Here is a 26,069-nt window from a genome sequence, read left to right as displayed (position 1 = left end):
AATCAGAATTTTTTTTAACTGTATTGAAATATGAGTAACAGTTTAAAAACTTTTACTTACAGTGTGATGAAGTTATTAATTTTTTAAACACGAAGAGTAAAGAAAATAAAAAAGGGAAAGCCTATTTAACTTTTTTTAATTTGTTCTTATACATTTCTCAATTTAGGGATACGTTAAATATTAATGTCATAACACAAGAATTGCCGAAGGCATTACGCAAGTTTTTAACGACATGATCTTCAAAACGATTATTATTAACCTTACTAATCTACAGCACGGAAAAAAAACCAAACTTCAAATATGCAATGAGCAATAACGCTTAAGGCGAGCAAAGCAAACAGATGACGATGTCGTATACGTAATGTTAATTGAGTTAACGTTACAGAATGCGAAATACAGAGAGCGAACAATGCCAAACAATTAGAGTCAAAGCAAATAGAGAGACAGAGGACTCCTTTCACATGCACACACCCAAGGAAATTGATTGACAATAAAATGCGATGTGAAGGCGACATGTGTTGCCATAATGTGCGCAGCGTGAGTATGTCGCGTGTTTGCCAAAAAACTGCCAGCGTGCAGCGAACGCATGTTCAAAACATGTTAGCAGTGTGGGAAAATAATCAACAAGTTATGTTCATAGTCAACAGTTGACAGGAAGGCTGACAAACTTTACGGTACTAAGAACATTTTTTTTAATTGTTATCCAGCTTTCATTACTTTTAAAAAGCTTCTTACATTATTAATTTTAAAAAATTTTAATTACTTACGTCTGTGTTAATATAATTTTTTTAATTAAAAGTCTGCTTGGCTGTAGCCCTTCTGATTAATTTTTTTTCAATTCGAAGCCTTTTTAAGATAAGCAGTTAAGCTCATAAGATTGAAAGCTGGTTTATTTTACTAAATATAAACATATTTTAATATTTAATTGCTTTCCCGTTTTCCTTGAATTTTTTCTGTAGCACAATTGTAATAAAAAAAAATATTTTAGAATCTAAAGTGGTATAAATATATTTATTATATTTTTTTCAAACTTAATATTTTTTAAGATATCTGGTTTTTTAAACGCCGCTGTGTTCCTTGATCCACTCACGTGCATGAGCCACTCTGGAGTAGACGCCTGGATAATTGGGCTTTGCACAGCCATAACCCCAGGACACCACGCCCACCAGCACACCCTCCTCATTGACCATGGGTCCACCGGAGTCACCCTGGCAGGCATCCTTGCCACCCTCCATGTATCCCGCACAGATCATACGCTCCGTCACGCCTCCATATTGTTTGTACTTCTCACTGCAGATGCTTTGATTCACCAACGGAACTTGGACTCGTCGCAGCCACTCCCTTGACTCGAGCAGACTCTGTGTGTTGCCCCAACCAGTGACATAACACGGATCCCCATCCACAAACATTTGTTCCGCCTCTGGCAATTTTATGGCCTTCTTGGTCTCATCAAATTCAATTGGATGTTGCAGCTGCAGCAAAGAGAAATCATAGTCTACATTGGTAAAGTTAAATTTCTCATGTTGCACAATCTTCGCCAGTCTCAAAAGTTTTCCATTTCTCGAGGATTCGGAGCTGCCCAGGCGAACCTTTAAACGATCCGCAGTTTTGCCGCTGAAATAAAAATTATTAGTCAATGTATAATTTCATAAATTTGCTGGCCGTATAAATTACTATGTGCAATGTGCCGCAGTTAGTATCCATTGTTCCGATATCAAGGATCCTCCACAAATGTGACTCGATGTTTGCAGTGAGATTTGGTGTGGAGCATCCGTAATGTTAATACGTTCTCCTCCCACAATGCGTCCATCGAGGCGTGGTTGAAACCTCCACAGTTCGTTAATAAGCGAACGTTGCCGCTTTACAGGTTGAGGGATTAAACAAACGCCTCCTAAGACATTCACGCTGCACTGCAGCAGGAGAAGTATCAACAATTTTACCGACAACATTGTGAGTTGACTTTTGATTGCAAGCTCTGGGCTTTTATAGGCCCAAACCAGCCCCTGAATGGGTTGAATTTAAAGATAGCCACCCACTGAGCCAACATACCTGCTGGGAAGCTATCTTAAGGGTCATCAATTGACACACTACACTTTTTTCATATCAAAATAAAAAGAAAGCTGAAATTTGCATACACTCACCTGATAAGTTTTGCAAGTATCTTATATATATATATATAAGATATAATATTTCAGCATTGAGTGATTAACTACCCATTTGTTTATAAATTTTATCATTTTTGTATTAATTTAAGTTTTTTGCCTAATTTAATGTTATAAGAAAGTCGATGAGCCCTTCACCAAGAAGCACATTCGACTAAATGGGTCAGTAGCTCTCACTTGAATAAATAATCAATGTTTGAATAGTCTAACTTGTTGAGAACGGTTGCCAAACATTTTATGCTTATTTTTTGCTTAAATTTTGAACTCTTAAAACTCTGTCAAAAGTTTGACATTCCAATTTAATATGTTCATTGCTTGAAGTCTAAATTAACTATGCACTTTAATTTTGTTTATTTTCACTACATACATTTAAAAAAAATTTTTTTTTTACCCCAATAAGTGTTCTTTGTAACTTATCTATGCATTAATTCTGCATTTTAGTTATGCTGACTTGGAAGAATATTATAATTATCGAAAACTTTCGATCATATAAAAACAATTCTAATTTCCGCACAAAATGTGAATTTTCAAATTTTTTATTTTTTTGAGAATTTTAATCAGATCCAATCAAATTTAAATTCAAGTCGGTAGACTTTCCTCATGAAGAGTGGTAGATTTAATTCAGGTGCACAGATTTAATCATATTTTAAGGTGTTATTCTTTTAGGCCACAATTGTTTTACAATGTTTCAAGTTCGTAACATGAATAAATTATTAAGATGCTGCAGAGGATGTTAAGTTATCTATTCAACCACATAGATCAATTGGCGTCCCACCTCAGTCAGTTGGCCAGACAGTTGGACGCTCACGCGTTTCGCTTCCAAGTCGAGTACAAAATCGCCATCGCTCAGCGGTGTCTTGCCGGTCTTGAAGTCCTGGAAGTTGGGCATCTTGCGTGGTCCCAGCACGGGATCCTCATAGCGCCAGATTTGTAGCGAAGATACTTCTGTTTTCAGACCAATGATTTTGGCGAGCTTCTCGCGTAGAGACTGCACTGTGTCGCCCTCGGAAATGATGGCGTTCACCTGAAACAGTCCAGAGCGCTCAATGGGATTGGTGAGCTCGACGCTCACATGCGGAGCAACGCTGAAGGCAATGAAGGGCGACCCAGGACGCACTTCCTCGCGTGTCTTCTCAGGTGCAGAAGCATCATCAGTATACTTGATCTCCAAAGTGTCCAGCTAAATGAAGAGTTAACAGATTAGTAAGAGTTATTAAAGAACTCAAAGACTTGACTTACATCCAAGGTATTCTTCAGATACTCCAGATTGCTGAACAGAACCTCACGCTCATCGAACTCCAAGGTAACAGCCATAGCAGCCACACCCTTGCCGCCCGTCTCCACCTTTTCGCGTATCATTTGTGCAAAGGGCATGACACGCTTCATGAACTTCTTTAGCTCCGCCTTTTGTTGCAATGTGGCTGCAATGACTTTGTTATCGGGCAGTGTCTTCGTATCCTTGTTGTACAGCTCCCTCATGGTGTCCAGCACACAGCACTGCCACGGTGGATATGTTTTAGCCACCCAAATCAAGGCCCGATTAGGTTTCGCCGTCTGTGCATCTAGAGCCTTTTCTTTGCCGCCCTTGCCACGGACTTGAAGTAGATTTTTCAGGTTGAGGCGGAAGGAATGTGCTGCTTCCATCAGATACTCAGAGCACATGATGTCCAGCTCGTTGATGGCGCCCACCTCGGGCCAACGAGCGTGCACGACCGATTCCTTGTTGCCAAGCAATCCCCAAACATGTTCCGCCATGTGCGGACAAATGGGAGCCACCAGCAACGCCTGGCGACGTATAAACTCCAGCACCAACTCTTCATGCATCCCTTGAGCACCACACAGCTCACGGTACTTGTCACGTGCCAACTGCAATTCGTAGAAACCACTGCGCAGCGCCTCCTTGAAGAGCATCTTGCGATAGTTATCATCCGTCTGCTGTGTCTTTAGATTGAGCTCGCTGAGAAAGACCTGATCGTTGAAGGTCTTGTCCGCACCACGACGCAGGCTGCATCGTGTTGCCAGCATCTCCTTGGCCCACTCAATGAAGGTGTAGAGCCGGAGAATACCCGCATCCGCTGTGCTCTCCACAAAGTTGGCATCCTCAACGCTGTCGCCGGCATCAGCGAGACAGAGACGCATGCCATCCGCTGAGAATTTGTCAACGGCCTCGTGTAGTGTTAGGAAATTGCCATCTGACTTGGACATTTTGGCCGAGTTGAGCAGCAGGTGACCATTTACACGCATCCCCTTGGGCCACTTGGTTTCATCATTTGGCCACATTGCAGCATGGTTATACAGACAGAAGGTCAAGTGATTCTGTATCAAGTCCTTGCCAGAAACACGCAAATCCATTGGATACCAATACTCAAATTCACGACGCATAACAGCCAAATGCTCTGGCTTAATAGTCGACTTCTTTGGCAGTGGCGTCTCCTTAAAGAAGATATAGTCCCAGATTTCAGGAGTCATATCAGCTGGTTTAATACCTAGAAAAGTATAGAAAAGAAAATAAATATTTTAAATAAATAACAATTCAAGTGGAAAGTGAGATTTCTCTTACCAAATGGTCCTGGTTTCTCTCCACGGAATGTGCCGCCTTGCAGGAAATGCGATACAGTATAGAAGGCCATGTAAATGGTTGAATCCGAGAGGGATTCAATGAGCCACTGCTCATCCCAAGGCAGCTTGGTGCCCAGGCCATAAGTTCGGGAGCAAGCGTACTCATGCAGCCAATTCAAACACGCCTCAAAATTGTTGCGTGCCTCCTCGTGGAAGGTTTCCATGTCGCTTAGAATTTTAAAGGCCTGACCTTGCCATTCGGGTTCCCCATAATTGAGATACCATTGATTGCAAAGGGCTACTACACACTCATCAGCGGAGCGGGATATGATGGTCTTCTCGGGCTCGTAGTAAATATCTGCCTCCTTGGCATCCGTAAGACGCTGTTGCAAATCCTTCTTGATGTCCTGGATTTTGCGACCCGCAAATTCGCCCACCAACATGATGCCATCATAAAAACCTATTGACAAGAGATGATTGTGACAAATATGAGTATCAAGAATCAGCTAACTTATGACAACTTCAAAGTTTTTTAGAGATAAAATATTTTTAACAAATACAAATTTATAAAATTAAAAGAGAAAAGAAACCAAAATAGTTTGTGTTTAAAGTATCCTAGTTTTGTGTTCCTAATTCTTATTGGAATTCACTATATCGAGATGTACACTTACTCTTCAGATAGCACATCTCCTTGGCTTCAGCCAGTTTCTCCTTATCGTTCTGCGATTGAATCTTCAGTGTGTCGTAAGCATGAACAGCACATAGTTTACCCAGCGTGGGAACATCAATAATGGATATGGGTTCATAGGGCAGCACCATCTCATCTTTCAATCCGTACTTTTGACGGAATGCCTCCTTCTTCTGCAGATCCACCAAGGCGGCATAATCATCAGGAGAATCCGATGGCACTGACGTCACCACACCTGTGCCCTTATCCTCCTTGATGCTTAACATGGGCAGCGTGTAAATGATCTTGTGATGAGTCAGAGGCGCCGACAGTTGTACACCCAAAAGATCCACACCCTTGACCTCGGCCAGCACCACAACGTTGCCCTCCTCGGCAGTGAATCCCTGATAGGTCATGTTGCGGGCAGCACGACGTGTGCTGATCCACACCTCGTTGTCGCGTGTTGTCTGCCAGGCAATGTACTTGATGTCCGGATGCAGCCAGCAATTGGTCTGTCCGTACATAGTCTCCGGACGCAGTGTGGCCGCCACAAAGTAAATGGGCTGCTTGATGGCACTACAATGTGTGTGTGAAAATTATATATATCAATTAAATGCATACGTTCCCCGTAGACTCCAGACGTACCTCAAAGCCTTGGGCGTCTGCAACACTTTCATTTTGATGAGTGTATACTCCTGGGGACCCACACCTTCTCCAGTTGAGCGATCGTGATCCATGCACGGCTGTCCATCCTTGGGTGAATAGATGGAATAGCGTTTGCCATACATAATCTTGCCGCGCTGTTTCAAATGATTGAATTGCCAGCGTACAAAGGAGTCAAAGTAAGGATTGGCATCTGTGGTTAAGAATGTGCGGCGCCAATCCACATGGACACCGATGCGTTTCAGATCCTGCACCGCCAGCGGTGGAAAATAGTTGAGCCAATGCTCGGCATCGGCAAACTGCTTAATTTCCTCATCCTGCAGTCCAAGACTCTGCATAATCTGCCACTGATATTTGGCAGTTCCTGTTTTGGCAACGGCTTTACTCTTTTTCCCCTTGGACTTATCCTTGGGCACCTCGGACTGAGTCTCCGTGACGGCGGGCACTTCCTCCTGCACCTCGGGAAACTTGGGCGGATAACCAAACTGCTCCAGTTCACGTGCCAGCTTATCAGCACACGCCTTAATGGGCATCCCGGTGCAATGGAAGCCAAAGGGCCACAGCACACGACGTCCCTTAAGGCGATGATAGCGTGTCGCAAACTCTGCCTTCGACATGGAGAATGTGTGTCCCAAGTGCAGACGTCCATTCATATACGGAAATGGAAATGTGACGAAAAACTTCTCAGCCTGTTGCTTTTTGGGCGCCGTCGGCGCGTCCGTTTCATGCACATGCTCCGCCTCCCAGCGTTGTTGCACTTCGCGCTCGATCTTCTGCAGATATTCCACCTTGAAGGTGCCTTTGCGTTCCACGTTCGCCTGTGTGCGTCATGCGAAAATCATACATTTCAATTTATTCACCGAAATTGCAAGCAAATATTGCATCAGTTCAACATATTCTTCAAAATTGGTGCCAGTAAAGCAATATTACCTTGCTGGCACTCATTGAAATTGCGTGTACTTACCATTTTGCACGGTTTAACTATGCAATTGACTCTAAGTTCACTTAATAAACAACTAAACAATTCTGAATTATCAATAAATTGCAAATTGCAACGTGTTTACCTCGCAGCAGCGGCTAAAAATGTGCTATCGAGATGTATCGAATCGTTCGGACTAAGATCTATTGAACTAGTGCCTGAAGTGAACGAACTAACTAAATCCCTGATTGTAGGTTATTTAGTCCAGTGAATAGATCTCAAAACAAATCGTTCAGTGAATATATCTGAAAACAGTGAGGTCAGTGTATAGATCCCAAAACAGCTTGTTCAGTGAATAGATCTCAATACATTTCCTTGGTTGTGTACATCTCGGTAGAGGCACACTGTTGATAATATATATTAAAATTTGGATTAAGTAAAAATCAATTTATGGTTTTAGATTTTAAATTTATTTTTTGTTGTTTTTCAATAAATAAATATGAACTTCATAATTTTATCAAAAATCAGTAAATTGTTTGTCAACAGATATAAAAATTAAAGCCTAAATTAAATTCTGTTTCATATGGCAATTTGTTATAAACAAAAATGAATTTCCTTAAAACCCATATCAATACCATGGTAAGACCACAGCGTCCGTCAAACCAACTCAGTTAAGATCTATTCACTGAACCAACTATATGGAATCTATTCACAAACTGAACTACTGAACTAAATCCTTCAATTGAACTACGATGAACAACTCTACTATCGACACACGTAAATCGATATTTAAGATACGTTGTTGCTATCGATAATCTGATGTGATTTTATATAAGTGTTGACAAATACAAAATCTAGCAAACAATACACACAGACACAATTTATTTGTATTTAGATTTTGATTATTTAATGTTTGACATAAAAAAATTGTTGGCAATAAATTTGACACAATCTTGTATATAAATTAGGTGACCACGTAAACCTGTAATATATCGCGGTCAACTGTTGCTCAGCTGTTGTCCAACAGTTGCACAACTGTTGATCAGGAGACACACCGATTTTTTTTTTTGATATATCGCTGGTAGTCGATATTTTCAGTCCAATTAACCTATTTTTTTTTATTAGGTGAAAAGTTTTAGATTTTAGGTTAATATTAGCTGAATTACATTATTATTTTGAATATTTATTTGATAAAATGCGGCCAGTGTTCGCCCTATTGTTGGTTGGCCTCCTGTGCGCCTGTCAACTGAACAATGCAAACGTTAACCCGGAGTCCGAAGATGATATTGACAATGATTTTGCGGAGTTCGACGATGACTTTGTGGAATCCAGCTACGACACGGCAACCGCCGAGAATGCCGACTCATCGAATGGTGCGGGTGGAGTGGGTGGAGCGGGTGGTGCTGCTGGTGGGGCTAGCAAGGAGAAAGTAGATGCAACTAAGCGCACAGTCGACAACGACGATGATGACGACGGTCTTGTGGAGAATGACGATGAGTTTGAGCATTTCCAGGATGAGGAAGAGTTTGAGGGCTACGACGCCGGCGACACCATGGAACCGCCCATCGATCAGAAGACAGAGCCCAAGCTAAAGATTCCGAATATACCATTGCATTTCCGCACCCACTGGGATTCCTATTGGATGGAAATGCTCATGGTAGCCGGTCTCTTGGCCTACTTTGCCAACTTCTTTGCGGGCAAGGCGAAGAATGCGCGTCTGGCGCAGCTTTGGTTCAGCACCCACAAGGCTCTGCTGGATGAGAACTTTGCGCTTGTCGGAGACGATGGCAAGGTGGAGAACGAGAATCCAGGGCTAATCAAAGAGAGCGAAAGTCTGTACACGCTTTGGTGCTCGGGTCGCACCTGCTGTGAGGGCATGTTGGTGGAGCTGAAGATGATCAAGCGTCAGGATTTAGTTTCCCTAGTTGCGGGATTGATGCGACCACAGTTGGATCAAGCGCACATCAAAATCGAATTGTCACGTGGCTTGATGGATTCATTCGTATTTGCAGTGGGCAGTAAAAAGACGATTACCAAGGTATTCAAGGAATACACTGATTTGGTAAGCAACTAAATGTCTTCATCTAATTTTACACATGTCTAATCTCAGTCTTCCATTCAAGACTAAGTTCTGTAGTTTAGTTGCCAAACCGGAGGAACGCTATAATGTGCCCAGCGGCTTTGGCGTGCTTTCGGAAATTCCGGAAGCCACATCCGCCATACTCGAGTCACGTGTTATAACCGCACTTAACAAATACCAAAGCTATATCGATTACCTGCACATCTCGGATCAGTTCAGCGGGCCAGTGCAGCAGGAGGAAGGCACACCGCTGAAACAGCCGGAGACAAAGGCTGTGTTATATGCCGGCTTCAATTTACCCAAGCATGCCGAAATGGAAACTATTAAACCCCTGTTATTGTTGATCTTTTATCTAATGGAACGCTTGAAGACTTATCGCATGTCCAAGGAGGTAATCTTTCTTCCCCTCCTCCACTTGTATATCTTTATCTTAATTCTTATCAATTTGCAGGCCAAAACCAAGGCAGATAAGAATCGTTTGCGTGTTGAGGAAGAGTTCCTCAAGAGTACACATGCCGCGCGTGCCGAGGCAGCTGCTCAGCGTCGAGAGGATAAGCGCAAGCAGGAAAAGGAGCGCGTTCTCGCCGAGGAGGATCCGGAGAAGCAACGCCGTTGGGAACTCAAGGAACAGAAGCGTCAGGCTAAAAAGAATGCACCCAAAATGAAGCGTCTGGCGGTTAAATCTCTGTAGATTCATTAAAGCCTCTGTGCCATTTGTTTGCGCTCATCCTTAAAACCATTTGTCGGTTTAATGCCACGTTTAAGCAATAAAGTATTTGTATCCTATTGAGCGCCAAAAATTTAAGACCTATTAGTTAATTGGGAAAGGAATGGAAATTAATATATAACACCGAATAAAAATAGTAATTCATATAAAAAAGGTAATCAATCAAATAATAATCTAGATGAATATTAAAGTGGGAAAATCTATTAGCAACAAACATAAGTGATAGTGTTCCAAAAATGTGTACCTGGGTTAAAAACCGCAAACTTTTTCGTCTAATTAACAACTAATTTACAAATTGTTTATTTGCTACTACCTGTTACACCCTGATTAAATCTGGTCAAAATCGGATTACAATATATTATAGCTGTCATAGGAGCAATTGGATGCAAATTAACCTTTTGTATGAAAAACATTTATGGTTTTTGCGATATCATAGCCAAACTCACAGATTGGGTTTTGCACGCCAAAGCTCGAATTTTCCTACCAAATCTGACATTTTTTCCGGCCAAGTCTAGATTTATTCTTTTGCCAAATCAGGCCAAATTCCAAAGTTAAATTGCAGGAAAACATTTTAAACAGCGAGCAGCGTGAATATGAAATATATTATTCGTGTTTTTTTTTTTTTTCAAAAAATTTTGTATTATATAAATTGGTTTCTACTTCTTGCAATCGGCAAGAAATTACCAACAACAAAAAATTTCAAATTTTTTTCGAAAAGTATTATTATAATTGTTTCGTACGAACTGTGAAAAAAGGAGGTAGCACGTTACTCAGCTGGTACTGATTACTGATCCATTAGGAGTATACTGGTTTTAAACCTGCTGAATGACCCCAATGTTAGAAATAACGACTCATAGTTCTTCAAAGAAGCAAACACTACGCCAACACTATATATAATTTACGTTCACTGTAGCTTAAATGCATTTAAGCACGGCAATGTGATCGGATTTCAGAAACAACAAATTTGTATGGTACACGGGCACTATGATCTTGGCTGACTCGGTGCGCAACGGATTTACTCAGTTACTCACAGAAAAGATCATGTTAGCGCAACAGCTCTTTGATCATTCGATCTAATTGAGTTTCTATATTCTTTCATCTTCTCCTTTCAGTCATATGATCAGATACTTTAAATATGCTTTCATAAGGACCTGGTTGCAGGGTATCTCGTAGTCGTACATTCTCCACTAGAGCGCTGTTACTTGATTTTTGATCGCTTTGTAGGGGAGACAGAATCAAAGCAAATTTCAAAGAAATTTACTGTAGACTAAAATTCTTAACTAAATTTATAAATAATTATTTTTCTCTGGAAGATTCAACTATGTGAAATAATTTAATAAAAAAAATCTTAATCAATATTCCCAGCTCCGATAGCCTCAAGTTTAATAATTATAAGATTAGAATCTACGAAAAATCTAATTTGATCGATTCATAGAAGCCAGGGTCAAGTCATGTCAAATAAACATATTCTCAATAAATCTAATGTAACACTCGCTAACAATTTAAGCAAGGCTTCTAAGAATCGATCATATATAAAGGGTATATAAACGCCTGTGATTGCGGTTGTGACTTTAGTATTCACTTTTACTCAACAACTCATTGCCTCAAGCAATAAAATTTAGTTGCAAAATGTTGTGGAATATTATTTTTATAATTCTTGTGATAAATTCACTCTCATCATTCTCCCAAGCAACTCAAATTTTCGATCGTAATGAACCGAGCTCGCTGCCATCAATATGTGATAACCTACGCAAAATGAGGTAAGTTTCGAAATATCAAAATTTTCAAAAACTAATCGATTTCTTAGAGCGGAGCTAGAGCGACATTTAAAAGATGCTCTCGATATGAAAACGGACATTCAATTTCTAAAGGCTATAAGCGGGGATATTAAATATCTGAGAACGCAACTGGAAGAAATGAACACGGATACCGCAAATAAGCAAACTGATATTCAACAACTTAGGGCAGAACTGGAGCAACAGCAAAAATATGGAGTAGAGCAGGAATCTGATATTAAACATCTTCGAACAGAGCTGGAACAACAAAAGAAAGATGGAGTAGCCCAGGCATCTGATATTATATTTCTTAGAACGGAGCTGGAACGTCAGAGAATATTAGTAGATCGACTTGTTAACCCACACAACTGTACCGAAGCCAAGTCTAATGGGATCAACGAAATACTCCTTCCCAACTTTAGTAATCAACATTTTAAAGTTGCCTGCGATGCGGAAACTCAGGGAGGGGGATGGACTATCATCCTGAGGAGGATGGATGGAAGCGTCAACTTTTATCGGAATTGGACTGAATACAAAAATGGATTTGGAGATCTGAATGGCGAGTTCTTTTTAGGCTTGGACAAAATACACGTACTAACTAAAGAGAGAAAACAGGAATTGCTTGTAGTACTCGTAAATTTCGCTGGATTACAAAAATATGAGCTGTATGATGACTTCGCAATTGGCAATGAGGATCAAAAATATGATCTACGCACTCTTGGAGAAGCCAGTGGAACTGCAGGAGATTCACTTTCATTTCATCGTGGCAAGGAGTTTTCCACATATGATCGGAAAGATGTCCGTCAAAGATGCGCCGAAACTTACAACGGTGCCTGGTGGTACGGGGACGATAGGTGTCACGAAAGGTATGGTAAAAGTCAAATACTTTTAATAGCTTCGTTTATTAACTTGTGTTCTTACAGCCAATTGACGGGCAAATATAATGACAATCGCGTTGGCAAGGGTGTTAATTGGATATCTTTTGGAAGTTACCATACGTCTTACAAAAGGGCCGTGATGATGATACGGCCTACAAAGTAAATACTGATGCTCTATAATATACAAATCACTTGTTTCAGTTTACATTTATGTCTTGTAATATCCATTAATATATATTCTAATTTGCATATCTGTCGAGAATTTAAATAAAAGTGACTTTCTCTCTATATATCTCTTTTTTCCTCTGTTAATCTTTCTTGTCAGATTGTTATATGTATACCACATTAGCCACAAGGAAATTAAAATAATAATAAATAAACAATTGTGATGTGTATTACGATGTCACGGTTTCTGTTTTCCGGTTTTTGTTGCAGTGTACTAAAACAAAGCAGTAGAATTATTTTAGTTGTTAGATGATGATATAATTTGATAAGAAATGGTATTTATAGTTTTCCGAAAATTTGAAATAATTTTAATAGTTATAAATCCTATACTTGGATACATTTTATAGTTAAGTATATAGTATTCGAACCGAAGTAAATTTCGGGATTACGTGGACTTGCGATGGGTATATGAGGGGTTGGTTGGTTGGGTGAGTGGGTGGATGGGTGATATGTTGGGTGGTCGGGTGGTTTGTTAACATTTGACAGGGAAACAATTTTCATTGGACACATAGGCAATATGATTGCGAAGAGTTTTGATTTGCTTCTGGGCCGCATCGAAGCTGTAGGAGAGCGTATTGAGTTGTCCCTGCATCTCGCGGATGACGGCTTCGCGATCATTGACTGACAACGAGGCGGTGGCGCGGCATTGGGCAAGCTCCTTTTCGAGGCGATTGATATGTTCCTGCTGCTGGGCCTTGAGCATCTCGGCGCGCTCCTTGGTGCCGGCTATGATCTTGGCTGACTCGGTGCGCAGCGTGTCCAGATCATCCTGTGTGGTCTTCAGTTGCTCACAGAAGAGATCACGTTGGCGCAACAGCTCTTCGATCTCATTGCGGGCCTGGGTGAGATCTAGCTGACATTGCGCCAGCTGTGGACTCAAATCGGCGACAGGATTCTCCAATTGGATTTTGCAAGATTTTAATTCTTTACAGACGACCACAAGTTTGCTCTGCAGATCATCCTTCTCCTTGCACACCTGCGCCAGCTTCAGTTGCTCATTCTCCAGCAGCTTGGGAAAGTGGAGCAGCTCGTTGAGCTTCTCCTGGAATTTGGAGCGTATCTCCTTGACCTCGGTATTGATTTGCTGCTCAATGCGTTTGTTGTTCATGTTCAGCTTCTCGAGGGACACACACTGCTCCTCGACCTTCTGCTGGGCGAGCATATATTTATTGCGATAGTCCTCCAGCTGTTGCGACTGCTCCTTCATGATGCACTTGAACTCGAGCTGCTCCTCCTTCAGTTCATTGACACGCGCCCGCAATAGATTCAATTCCGCAGCATCCGCATCCGAAGCGCCTTTGGATGGCCCGCAGCTACCCACAAAACCCTTCATGCTGCAACCCGGAGAAGGGATTGAATATATATTAATATATCTTTGCAATAAAGAATTATTACTACGATCAAAAACACTAAATCTATTGGCAAAGTCACAAACAGAAAAATGGGCTTTTTTCTGCTTATTTCCAAAACATATTACAGATTCATTGGGAAACAATCACGATGCTTATTCTACTTTGACCTTTAATGAAGTTTGCCTATTTTAAACATATTTTAGAATATTTCGTCTGCATATATTCAAATAATTTATATATACATGTGTTTAGAAATATAGAAATTATTTGTCTGATTAGTTCTGGGAGATAGCATGTCTATTTTTGTTTTTGGGGTCAACAGTGATTGGGATAATTTCAAACATTTTCTATCCTGAAGATGAAATACTTCGCATTGCTAATTTTCGCTCTCATTGGGCTCTCATTGAATCTGGTTATGTCCACATTTGAACTGGGAACTTTTACCTTATTTGCGAAATAAAGTAATAAAATCTATTTTAAATTTAGCTTATTGTGTACGAAATGAAAAAAAATATTGGTATCCTACGCCTTTTCTACCACACGCCGAGGACTGAATACCACTACAACCACTACAGATTTTTATAAAGTAAATCCTTAAAGAACTATATTAAATAAACAATCTACAACAAAAAAAAAAAAAGGTTTTAAATCTTGCTAATGCAAATTTTCAATTAACGACTGACAGTTCCTATGTATATTGAATAATTTTCAGATTTGTGAGAGTGTGTAGGAAAATGTCTTACCGTTGCTCCAGCTCCTTCATCTGGCAATCCTTGCGCTGATATTGGGTCAGCAGACGCGTATAGTTCTCCTTCATCTTTTCGTATTTATCCGCTTTGGTGTTGCGTTTGCCGCCGCAAATAACCAAAGGATCAGGATCTTCGGGACAAGGAGGTCTCGACATATTCATGTCATCATCATCATCATCGTCGCCGCCACAAGATTGCGCCTCATGTGTCTCACGTTTGCTGACCTCGCTGAGCAGCTTCTTCACGGAGCTCTGCATGTTCACGATGCGTTTCTTCAGCTTGTCCAGGGAATCGCTTTTGCCACAAGGTGGACAGGGTGGTGGCGGGCAGGATGGCTCTGGCGGACACGGGCAAGGACGTGATCGCTTCGCGGATCGTGGTGGCGAACGTGGAGTTGGACAAATGCTGCTGCTGCTCTCATCACAGGGGGATGGAGATTTCATACATGGTCCCGGATTGCAGACTTGCTTTGGCTTCGATTTGGATGCCATGATGGCACAGGCAATTTCCTGCATCATTTTCATGTCCTCGGGACAGGCGCCCTTCATCTTTTGCATGGCCTTGCTGAGAGCTTTAATGAGACGATCCTCCTGGCCTTCCATTTGCCCACAACTGGAGCCAAGCTCCTCGCTGCAATCTGTGTTCGTCGGTCCACTTCCGCCGCCTCCAGCTAACGGAGCGCCACATGGACCCACACAATACGGCGATATATTGTCATCGTCCACGGTTGTGGTCAAGGTCAGTTCACGGTAGTGTCGATGGGATCCATAATTCTGCAGCTGCACCGCCCGGTTCATCATTGTGTGCAGTTTAATGTTCTCCTGTTCCATGCAGATCCGCAGACGCTTGATCTCCTTCAGCTCGTTGCGGGTCTTACAGGGTTTTCCACACATATCCATTACCGCCGCTTTAATGTCCTGTATGATCTTGTTCTGGCAATCGATCTCTTTGATCAGCGCCAGATATTCCATATACATGCGTTTCTGCTCTGGATCATCGGACGATTCACCCAGGCGAGAGAATAAATCATCCTCTGGCCCCTCTTCCATGCCACCCTCATCCATGCCGGCCATCGCCATATCCTCCTCCTCATAATCTTGCTCCTCTGCCCCACCCTCGGCGTCCGCCATATTGATATACTTTTATTATATTTTACCTTGACAAATCTAACAGCGTTGGTCGCTGTTCTTCTTGTTTTGATTATTGACGTTAATTCCTTGTTGTTGAAATTAATTTTGGATGGCTTTTTGCTTGTCTAAATCGTAACCCCAATAACTTTTAATTTTAAGCGCATAATCTCGAAATTTTGCAATAAATTCTGAAATGGATTACTATAAAATTTTAAAGTTGTTGTGTTGTTTTTTTAAACGACTAAAATGAACTGAAATATTTCGTTTGGCTTTTTCGGTATTCCACATGCGACAACTTTTATACGCCTACTTTGATACCGTTCCATTTCATTCCCTTTTAAAAAAAATTGAAAAACATGTTTTTAATTCGTCTTACAGCATTACAACCGATTCGAAAAATTATTCCCAAACGACGTTGATTTCAACGCTTAAAAAAAATGAGCCCGAGTTCCATTTAATAAAATATAATCTTAAAAAAATTAATTTAATTTTTTTTTTTTATTTTTCATGTACTATATTGTAATAAATTAATAAAAATTTATGTAATTATATTTTTAAATAAATGATTTTACCACTCCACATCGAACAGCTTTTCTCTCCATTAATTTGATTTCCATTTCCAGCTTTTTTTACTATATACTCTATGGCATATAAAACAGCACTTCAAATTGCACCTAGCCTCCACAGTGATCAATTTAATTGAAAATTAAAATTAACTCAATTAAAATATATTTTGTTATCACTTAAATACGCATATATCCACACAATAACTTATAAATAAAAAAATGAACAAAATTTGAATTCAGTTCAATAAATTATAAACACTTATTAAACCCTTGGAACCAAACAAATCATAATTAGTTCGAAAACATCAAATATCAAATATTTTAAAATATTTTAAAAGGAATACATATATGTAGAGTAGAGCTTAAAGCGAGCTTTAAAAACCATTAAATACGCTCATAATTTATAATCGATTAAAATCAAAAAAATTTACATAACAATCAAAAGATAATATCAATCAGTTTTCCACGCAGTCAACACAGTCACAAGGATGTGATGATGACGTCCAGGCAACTTGATGATATGGCCCGAGAATCATACATATATCATCCAAAATCAATAGATGATGGATACGTTGAACCATTGGCCGTATTTTCAAGTTGCCTGAGCCGCTGAGACAGGATCTCTTCAGGACTAGGATCTGGACTTTAGCGTGGTGCGTGGAGTACTGAGTCGGGAGGCGCTTTGGTTTTGTCCCTGGACCATTTGATTGACCCTCACGAGGCTCGGTTCATTGGGGCGCAACGTTGGGCACTCGAAGTGCCAGAGGAGCCACTGTTAATCCCTCCGCCCGAGGTCATGGAATAAATGTGACGACGCAGGACACGAATGTGCTTCTGGGAGACCTCGAAATTGTGGACCAGCGTGTGGAGCTGTGTCTGCAGCTCGGCAATGAGACTGTCACGTTCCTGAATCAGACTCGACGTGGAGTTCTGGCTACGACTGAGTTTCAACTCTAGATCATAGATGCGTTTCTGGAGCTCGCGACGCTGTTTCTCCGCCTGCTCCCGATGTCGAATGAGTTGCCGTTTGCTGGCCACCTGCATCGCATCCAGTTGTTCCTTCATGGTGATCAACTCGTCGGAAATGCGACGTTTTTCCGTCTTGAGAGCCGTGTTGTAATTCTTGAAAATCTTGAGATCACGTTCCGCCGCTTTCAGACGATTCACGGTGATCAGTTTACGCTTGCCAAGCTCATCGATCTTGGCCTTAAGAAGATTCGCCTCCTTCTGCAGTTCATGGAGCTTCTCGGCCATCAGGCAATTGTCCCGCATTGCCTTCTCATATTTTGTGTGCTCCTCCCGCATCAGATGTGGCAACTTGGCGACACTTTTCAGCTTGCTGTCGATCTTGGAGCGCAAGGTATCGATGTCCTGGTAGATGCTCGACTCCAGTTGCTTGTTGTTCACATGCAGCTTGTCAATCTCATGCTTCTGGGTCTTCATAATGTCCTGAGCCTTGACGCAGCGCATATGATAATCCGAAATACGTTCCTGCTGCTGACGTATAATATTCCGGAACTGCAGTTGTTCCGTCTTGAGATCCTTGATAGTGGTGTACAGTTGAGTAAATTCCCCAGTGTCCCGGTCATAGCCGTACATGAGTTTGTGATCCGGTTTCGTGTTGATCACATCCTTGAGCACATTGTACATATCCTTAATGGAAGTCGGCTCATTCTCCTGATCCTCGAGCATGTCCTGCGTCCTGCGGGAATGTCGTGTATGTCGCGAAGTATCCACACTATGTTGGCTGTATCCACCATCCACCTGGGCCGACAGATTATGCCTGATCTTGGCGGGCTTTGACTCCGCCCGTTGACGCTTCTTGGATGGGTGCAACAACATGGAGGAGCTGGGTGCCTCCAGGACCGTCATGAAGCTGCTATTACTACGGAATATCTTTGCATTCTTGTGTGTCAACTGTGATCCTATGCTGGTCTTGGACATGGAATATGCCAAGGATTCGTGTTCTTCATTGTCCATTTCATTGGACAACTCCATGTCGGGATTGGAACCGTGTCTGCCCACAAATTTGTCGTGTTTTTGTTGCATTTCCGTCAGCTCATAGTTGATCTTCATGTACTTCTTCTCCAGATCCTTTGTGGTCTCATTGTACTCCTGCAACTCCTGCTTGTACTTGGTTAATTCGTGTTTTAACTTTGATCCAATTGCATCACCATGTGAGTTAGCTCGCCTTCCATTTGTCGGTTCCTCGTCGTCCTCATCGTTGGATTCAAATGGTTCGCCATCGCTAAGATTCAGTTCATCATCATCCTCATCGAGACAAGCATTTGTAGAAGATTCATTTGAAGTCATACCTCCCTTATTGGACATTGTGTTTAGTATAACGGATGAACACTGTTGCAGGTTTTTGTAGCTTTTTTTTGTCGATGCCTTGACACTTTTTCCACTCGCATCATCCCCATCCGAGTGCCTCCCCATTGACTCGGCCCGGGACTGGCCCGGCTCTGGAGATTGTTCTCTAAGCGTCGAATTGGGATTGGATTCACTTTTAGCCGGAAATAACATTTACAAGAATTTTGACTTTGGTCGCTTTTCAATGCCAACAGAAAATTTTAAAAGATTAGTCTCATATGCGTTTACCAAAAAATAATTAGTTCTACTTGGAACAATTCGAAAGTATTTTATCCGAATACTTCCAATAGGCCTACTCAACTATAGATAGAGGGGGAGAGCAGCTTAATACTGGGGTAAAATGGGTAATAAGCACAAAGGATCTTAAATTTAATTAATAAATTAATCCTTAGCAACTCTTATGGATATATCAATAAAAATAAGTTTTAAAATGTACAAAATATATTTCATATGGAGCATTAATTCAAAAATTATTTTAATAATTAATCTATGAGGTATGCTTTAATTTATAATTAGACTAAACAACCAATATATATGTTTAACATATTTTTTCAATAAATTGCTAGCCATACAGAAGTCAGCTTTCATGATTTTGCAATAAGATAAATCAGTTTCTGAGCTGTAGGTGTTTTTTTACTAAATGACATATTAATTGCTAAGTACACAGAATGTAATGTAAATTAATAATACATATTTATAATACGGTAAGGTACTTTTCAAGGTCTATTCTATAATTATAACACTTCCACACACTTGATATCTCAAGTAAGATATCAATGCGTTCTGGCAGATCTCAAACCAAGTGAGTGCCAAGTGGATGATGACCCATGATATGTATAAACAATTTCCTATACATATATATATAAACATATAGAGTACGTATGCACATATTCCACACAAGCGTTTTGAAGGCATATGATGCTGAGTGTAATTCATGCGAAAAGTGATGATGCTGAGAGGCAGAGTACGTGTATAGACAAAGGGATTTGGGGCTGGAGGGGCAATGTTGACAGCTGTAAAAGAATAGGAAGCGATGTCGGAGAGCGCAAAAATGGTACGGCTAAATATAACAGAAGCAGAGAGCAGAGAAGAAATTGAAAAATATAAACCGAGAACTCATGTTTTTAATATAGTCACAGACACGGGGGTGCCAACAGGCAGGCAACGGGGGGCGGCGCTCTTATTAAAAAGAGCTAAAGGTGTGTTTTCAGTTTAAGTTTTTCAGCTTTTCAGCATTTCCCTCAATGTGAGGGCCGCAGTTCAATTTTCGCACGCGACGCGAGCGGCAGCAAAAAAAAAGAAAATAATATAAATAAATAAGAAAAAAAGAAGAAAATCAACAAATTTGGAATCGCAACGCTTCGATGAGCAAGTGGTATGCCACCAGGCAGATGACGCACTGCCTCGTTGTAGTCTACTCATTCTGCTTCTTGTTGCGGCACGTGCTGGCAGATGAAACTTGCCTCATACATGCCACACTATTTGTGACGCCTCTGGAGCTGCGGCAGGAGCAGGATTTCGGTCTGCCACTCGACATAGATTGCAGCAATGCGAACAACAGTCGTGTGTCAGGCACTTTTGATCTTGGCGCCCAACGTGTGGCAGGTAAGTTGCATGTGCTGCTCGATGGCAGTCAGACATCGCCATTGAACACTTCCAGCTATGGATTGGAGTATCTGGATAATTGTGCGCAACTGCAGAGTCTGCAGATCGAGAGATTTGTGGGCGATGTGAGTCTCGGATTAAGCTGTAATGGCTTCAAATTGGAGAGCATGCGCCAAGTTTACTTCCATCACAATGAACTGGGCACACTGAGTGGCATCAGCTTTGAGTTGTTGCCACAACTGAAGCAGCTGCATTTGGAGGAGAATTCACTGAAACTAATTGAATCCTTCAGCGGCTGTAAGCAATTGGAGCAGCTGAATATCCGAAAAGAGCGGCAATTGGCGCTGCGGCAATCGGATATCTTGTTGCAACTGCGACAGGTGCAACGTGTGGAGCTCACGCAGCTGAAGCTGATAGAGGCACCAGTTTTAGAGGAGCTGCCTGGTCAGCTGAAGGAGTTGCTCGTGCAGACAACGCCCATAACACCACATCAGTTTAAAATATTCAAAGGCAGCGAGCAGTTGATAAATCTGACCTTATGCCAATGTGAGCTGACTTTATTTACTCTAGAATCAGAGTCATTCAATTTATTACATCTTAATCTCAGTGGCAATGCCTTGAGACAGCTGCAAATCTTCAACTCCTCCTCGCTTCTCAGCTTGGATCTCAGCTCGAATCATTTGTCCAGTTTGAACCGCAGCTGGTTTGTCCAAATGCCACGCCTACAAAAGCTGCAATTGCAACAGAATCGCCTGCACAGCATCTCCATGTTGCAGTTGCTCCAACTGTCCCCAGTTACGCTCTCCCAGCTTGACCTGAGCCACAATGAGCTGCTGCGTCTGGAGCAGACAGAGAATACTCGCTGGGATCAGATGAGACAGCTGCGCATACAGATCGATGGAAATCCCTGGAGTTGCCAGTGGCTGCTCAACTTTTCACATGCCCAACCAGAGCTTTTCCGGCTCTTTAGCTATGACAAGTACATTTCCCAGATCAATGTGAATGGCTTGAGTTGTACACCTCAGCTGGAGGAGGATCCGCCGCAGACTAACTCCAATCGCAGTCAGCAATTGATCAATGCTTCAAATCGAAATGCACATTTAAATGTCTCCAGTCATACGGTGCTTTACGGTAATCCCGTCCAGCAATCGCACAGTCAGCGCTCCGAGGCTCTTATCATTGTTTTCATGCTGCCTTTTGGGATTGCCCTGCTCTTCCTGCTCCTTTATCTCTATCTGCACTGCGAGCGTCTCTTTCATTGGTCTTATTACTCGAGTGGACTTAGATGTTTTGGTGGCAACAAATCCTCGCGTGCTCATCGCTTTGTGGATCACATTGATATCGTACGTTATCCTGTGGCCAATGCCAGCATGGGCATCGACTTGGAGCCACAGCCCGATGGCTATGAGACGCCTCTAAGTGGCAGCGCATCCATCTGCAACTGCGCCGGACACAGACAGTCCAGTTGCTCTAGAACTCATCATGTCACCTATGAGACGATGCCCACGGAGCTGCCTTATCAGTTGTATGCTGAGATCAAGGAGCAGATTGATTCGACGGATGCGGATCAAACTCTCGCCGAGACGGCGGCATCCACAATGCCTATCTATGATCATTTGTCGTATGAGGAAGAGAAACCTCTGGAAGTGTAAGCGTCAGTTAAATATATAATAAGGTAAGCTTTACCATTTTAAAAATACTTAATATTCCAGAGTTGTAAAAGATGAATCCCTTCATACACGTTTACTTTGCTATAGTTTTTCTATATTCAAAGTAAAAAATCTAAAACTTTGGCATCTCTTAGTTTTTGGAATAATACGATAGTAGGATTTTAAATTGTAATTATGCATTTTTTTAAAAAATTATGTTAACCTCTTTTTTAAATTTATTTTATTTTTAATAATCTTAATAAATAGAACACTTTATTATTGCAACATTTGGAAGCTTTCGGGTGAAAGTATAGAAAGTAATTATAATTATTCTGTGTTGTCTGTAAGAATATTAAATTTTTTTACCAAAAGATATTTAAATTGAAAAAATTATCGAATGTGTATAAAGTCGTGCAATTATTTTAATGAATTTAAGTTAATATTTAAAAAAGAGAAGAGAAAAATCAATATTGCAAAGTTTGAATTTCATCGGGAAATCGTTTACATTCTAAACTATTTATGCTCGTATCAAGTCAGATTAACATTTGTCAAAAATTAAATTTAAAATACACATAAAACTTTTGATTTAGAAACATTGATCTTATGAACTTATTATTTCACTCTCTTTTAGGATTAATTTAAACTATTTTAACGGAAACTGCAGATTTGGACTTGTCTATGTGTCAAGGCATTTCTACCGGACTTGGCAAGAATTATTAAGTTTGTACGTCTTGTTGTTTGGTGTGTAATTTATTTCTAAGTTTTAAATCTAATTAAAATCATTTAATAATTTTTATTTATAAATCATTTTTTTAGGGAGAGGCCCGAATTTTTTGCAGGGACAACAACGCGTCTTATTATATGCTGGGATTTCTTAGGAAGCTTTATGTCCTTACTGACCGGATTTTCGTTCTCCTTGCTGCTTTCGAGCGGACTTAAATTGTGTACAATTGGATCACTCCTGCTGAACTGAACATTCTTATGTGAATCCTCAGCGAATAGATCGCGCTTTTTGACCATTATGGAACGCACATTATTGTTGGTTGTCTCCTGCATGGAATTAACTTGGACTCTTACTGGAGTTACCGTGCATAGGGGTTTGACATCCACCTCAGTATCCTCTCTGCTTTTAATTGGTGTTCCTCTGAGTTGAGATCTGGATGGCAATGTTTCTATTTTGTCTTCTGGGATCTCTGATTTGATCTGTGCGAATTTAACAGGTGTGCCCTTACGATTGGGCTTATTAGGCAGGATAATTTCCGCTGCCTCCTGTTTCTCCTCGGTCACATATTTGGGAGACAGCAGCTCCTGCTCATCTTTGACTTTGATTAAACCAAAACGTGAATTGACTGGCTTGGCAACGGTTGGAGGATCAACATCCTCGGGTTCAATTTTACATTGCAATTGCTCCACAGTTATTTCGGTTTCAGATTGATTCAATGACAATTCCTGCTTGAACTCTATTGGAGCAGTGTTTGTATCTGCTTGCTGCTCAGCTTTAAGGGGCGAAGTCATAGAAATTACTTCAGTTGAACTTGTCTGTTGAGTGTTTGTTGTTGGGGTCAGGACACTGACAATGCGAGGCAGTGCAGCTTTTATTTGCGCCTCCTTGATGTCAAATTCCATAGCCTTTACGGGCTTGAAGGTAATCTTGTGCTCCGTCAATAGATTCTCGCGATCAATGAGCACACAACGGGATTTTAGAGACTCAAAGCGCCAGCTGTAAATTTAAGGAGAATATAAGATAAAATTCAAGAAGAAATTATAGAAGTTTACCCACCGCGCCATTTCCTGTTGCACATTACGCATCTGTTCATCGATTGTGGCCTTTTGGATGTGCATGCTATGGAGTTGTGTCTTCAGTTCGTCCGTTTCGCGTCTATATAAAATGGGAATGAAGTGTTGTTGTTGTTGTTTTCTTTTTGTTTGTTAACTAAAGCTATATGATATCCTAATTCTAAACGGACAATCACAACAAAAACAAACTGTAGCTGCTAAAGCCCAAAAATTTATTGCAAAATTTGGCTACAACATGACCCAAACGTTCGGCCAAATCATACTTGCAGAAATCCAGCATGGAATCAAGCCAAGTCACGGATTTTTGTCTGGCCAATTCCCGCAAACGTTCCTGCGACACATTTAAATCACGCTCCAGTTTCACATTCTGCGCCATCAGCTGACGAATGCGTTCATTGAGCTTATCTGTAATTATAAAAATTATGCAAAAGTTACAGATTTGATTGGACTGTAAGAACTTTATAAAATAAATATCAAAGCTAGGCATAAAAAGAAGGAATGTAACTTAAGAGTCGATTTGAGGTCTATTTCTTAATGTGGATATGACAATTATTGGTCATTTAAATTAAAATTGAAGATAAAAAACGAACTACTTAAGTTCTTTAAATGTAAAATTGTTCTATACTTTGTAATTAGAAAGGTAAAATATATTGGAAAAGTTTTGCGTACTTTAATGAAGTATTTTGCTTTAGGCTGATTTTTTTAACCTACTGTTAAATACTGGTTAAATTCCATAAAAACTCAAAAAAAAGTCACAAGCAAAAACATAACATTACAATCAAAAAGAATTCGCAATATGAAATAAAAATGTATCCAACTATTTAAAAAGAAAGCTTTCTAATAGTCAGAAAAATCATAGAATCCATATTATTTCTAATTCTAGATTTTGGTCCATTTTTTAATATTCTAAGTTTGGTTTCCTTAAAATGTATCGTAATTATTTATGTGGTTTTGGTTTTGTTTTCTAAAAAATAAAAGGAACAAATACTTACTTTGATAGGTTTTATCTGCACTGCAGAAAATGGTGCTGCAAGCCTGTAACTGTGTATGCATGGCAATGTTCTCCCGCTTGAGACGATGAATCTCAAATTTGCTCTCATTGAATATCTTCTTCATGTCCAGATAGCTTTTCTTTTGGCTCGCCAGCAAGTGTTTCATCACCTGACGCTGATCATCCACCTCGGCGAACAGTGAGTTGCCCTTACGATCTAGAATTAACAAAATTAGCTAAATTTGAAGTTTATTATTTGTTGTTTAGTAACCATTAGTTTCGGGTGCACTAGAGAGCAGTGCTATCTTGGCGTTGGCTTCGACAAGCTGCTCCTGGGAGCTCTCCAACAGTTGCAGCTTCTCCTCCAACTCATCGCGTTTGCCACGCAGATTCTCCTCCAGGCAGCTCACTTGATCTTTTAATATCTCTATTGATTTCTGCGTGGAAAATATAAAACTTCAGTAAATAGATTCAGATAGAGTATCCTCGGCATGCCGAAGATTTAATCTTGATCTTAATATTTGGACGCACCTCTTGCTCGGCCACAGCAAATGTATTTTGCACTTTGACATCCTCAAATTCAGCCAACTTTTGCATAAGCTCAGCATTCTCCTTTTCCATTGCATTCAAACGTGCTGTGCATTCATCGTGTAAGCTGTTGGCACTTAATGCGACACGTGACTCTAAATCCCGGGCCGTCGCCTCCAGTTTGGCCTTGAGATTAACAGTCTCCTCCAACTTGGCATCGTTGTCCAGTTGCAAGGCTTCGTGTTCCACCTGTAGATTCCTGTACTTTCGTCGAAGTTCCTCCAATTCCTGTTGCATACGCGACTCGACGTTGGGGCAAGCGGCCTGCGCTTGAATGCTTAATTGTTCCAATTCCTGTGTAAGGTACTTTTCAGCTGCTAACGCAGTGTCCAAGCTGCGTTTGAGCTCGTGGATTCGTTGAGCATCCTCCTCGCGGCGTTCCTTCAGCTGCTGATGCCTCTCATTCAGCAACTTGTACTCCTCCACAATATCATCTATGCTTAAAGCGTTCAGATCTAAGTTATTATACATTTTCGTCACACAAATTACGGATTTTCTCTCATAAGATGTTCAAATTTTGAATCAAGTGTGCAAAAGTGACGCTCCAAAATGATAATTTATTCACGGGGCTGCCCCCTGTCCCAAGGCGCTGGTACCAGATACAATTTTCCGAT

The 26,069-nt window shown here is 40.8% G+C and overlaps 8 protein-coding genes across 9 annotated transcripts; 3 read left to right on the top strand and 5 right to left on the bottom strand.

Annotated features, from left to right (window-relative positions):
• Positions 1-988: 988 nt before the first annotated feature.
• Positions 989-2,063, bottom strand: LOC117780588 (trypsin-1). The gene is made up of 2 exons (XM_034617173.1): positions 1,675-2,063; positions 989-1,614 (listed from the first exon to the last, which is right to left on the bottom strand). The coding sequence occupies exons 1-2, from the start codon at positions 1,947-1,949 to the stop codon at positions 1,059-1,061; spliced, it is 831 nt and encodes a 276-aa protein (XP_034473064.1). The 5' UTR covers positions 1,950-2,063; the 3' UTR covers positions 989-1,058.
• Positions 2,064-2,782: 719 nt separating this feature from the next.
• On the bottom strand, positions 2,783-7,146 carry LOC117780586 (leucine--tRNA ligase, cytoplasmic). Its single transcript, XM_034617171.1, has 6 exons — positions 7,016-7,146; positions 6,034-6,869; positions 5,393-5,964; positions 4,723-5,181; positions 3,402-4,648; positions 2,783-3,342 (listed from the first exon to the last, which is right to left on the bottom strand). The coding sequence occupies exons 1-6, from the start codon at positions 7,016-7,018 to the stop codon at positions 2,905-2,907; spliced, it is 3,555 nt and encodes a 1,184-aa protein (XP_034473062.1). The 5' UTR covers positions 7,019-7,146; the 3' UTR covers positions 2,783-2,904.
• Positions 7,147-8,060: 914 nt separating this feature from the next.
• LOC117780587 (coiled-coil domain-containing protein 47) lies at positions 8,061-9,850 on the top strand. The gene is made up of 3 exons (XM_034617172.1): positions 8,061-9,032; positions 9,094-9,441; positions 9,502-9,850. The coding sequence occupies exons 1-3, from the start codon at positions 8,166-8,168 to the stop codon at positions 9,739-9,741; spliced, it is 1,455 nt and encodes a 484-aa protein (XP_034473063.1). The 5' UTR covers positions 8,061-8,165; the 3' UTR covers positions 9,742-9,850.
• A 1,527-nt stretch (positions 9,851-11,377) lies between these two features.
• LOC117780397 (ficolin-1-A-like) lies at positions 11,378-12,612 on the top strand. 2 transcript variants are annotated; one of them, XM_034616909.1, is made up of 3 exons: positions 11,378-11,537; positions 11,585-12,412; positions 12,470-12,612. In XM_034616909.1, exons 1-3 carry the CDS (start codon positions 11,407-11,409, stop codon positions 12,591-12,593), a joined length of 1,083 nt encoding a protein of 360 aa, XP_034472800.1. In that variant the 5' UTR covers positions 11,378-11,406; the 3' UTR covers positions 12,594-12,612. The 2 variants fall into 2 exon arrangements, with proteins under 2 accessions (XP_034472800.1, XP_034472799.1); XM_034616908.1 differs by having other exon boundaries at positions 11,380-11,537; positions 11,585-12,418; positions 12,476-12,612.
• Positions 12,613-12,933: 321 nt separating this feature from the next.
• LOC117781362 lies at positions 12,934-16,090 on the bottom strand. Its single transcript, XM_034618110.1, has 2 exons — positions 14,751-16,090; positions 12,934-13,989 (listed from the first exon to the last, which is right to left on the bottom strand). Exons 1-2 carry the CDS (start codon positions 15,884-15,886, stop codon positions 13,128-13,130), a joined length of 1,998 nt encoding a protein of 665 aa, XP_034474001.1. The 5' UTR covers positions 15,887-16,090; the 3' UTR covers positions 12,934-13,127.
• Positions 16,091-16,802: 712 nt separating this feature from the next.
• On the bottom strand, positions 16,803-19,110 carry LOC117781880 (kinesin-related protein 4). The gene is given in 2 exon segments (XM_034618761.1): positions 16,803-17,193; positions 17,196-19,110. Coding segments are annotated over 2 exon segments (1,893 nt in total). The 5' UTR covers positions 18,979-19,110; the 3' UTR covers positions 16,803-17,083.
• An 855-nt stretch (positions 19,111-19,965) lies between these two features.
• LOC117781539 (leucine-rich repeat neuronal protein 1) lies at positions 19,966-22,874 on the top strand. Its single transcript, XM_034618308.1, has 2 exons — positions 19,966-22,105; positions 22,711-22,874. Exon 1 carries the CDS (start codon positions 20,190-20,192, stop codon positions 22,080-22,082), a length of 1,893 nt encoding a protein of 630 aa, XP_034474199.1. The 5' UTR covers positions 19,966-20,189; the 3' UTR covers positions 22,083-22,105; positions 22,711-22,874.
• LOC117781538 (protein Spindly) lies at positions 22,848-26,037 on the bottom strand. The gene is made up of 6 exons (XM_034618307.1): positions 25,399-26,037; positions 25,139-25,304; positions 24,869-25,084; positions 24,140-24,281; positions 23,860-23,958; positions 22,848-23,799 (listed from the first exon to the last, which is right to left on the bottom strand). The coding sequence occupies exons 1-6, from the start codon at positions 25,924-25,926 to the stop codon at positions 22,884-22,886; spliced, it is 2,067 nt and encodes a 688-aa protein (XP_034474198.1). The 5' UTR covers positions 25,927-26,037; the 3' UTR covers positions 22,848-22,883.
• Between the last annotated feature and the right edge of the window lie 32 nt (positions 26,038-26,069).

The sequence above is a fragment of the Drosophila innubila genome (assembly GCF_004354385.1).
Source record: "Drosophila innubila isolate TH190305 chromosome 2L unlocalized genomic scaffold, UK_Dinn_1.0 4_B_2L, whole genome shotgun sequence".
In the NCBI taxonomy this organism is placed as follows: domain Eukaryota; kingdom Metazoa; phylum Arthropoda; class Insecta; order Diptera; family Drosophilidae; genus Drosophila; species Drosophila innubila.
Note: the sequence above shows the minus strand (reverse complement) of the source record. Positions and strands in the feature narration are given on the sequence as shown.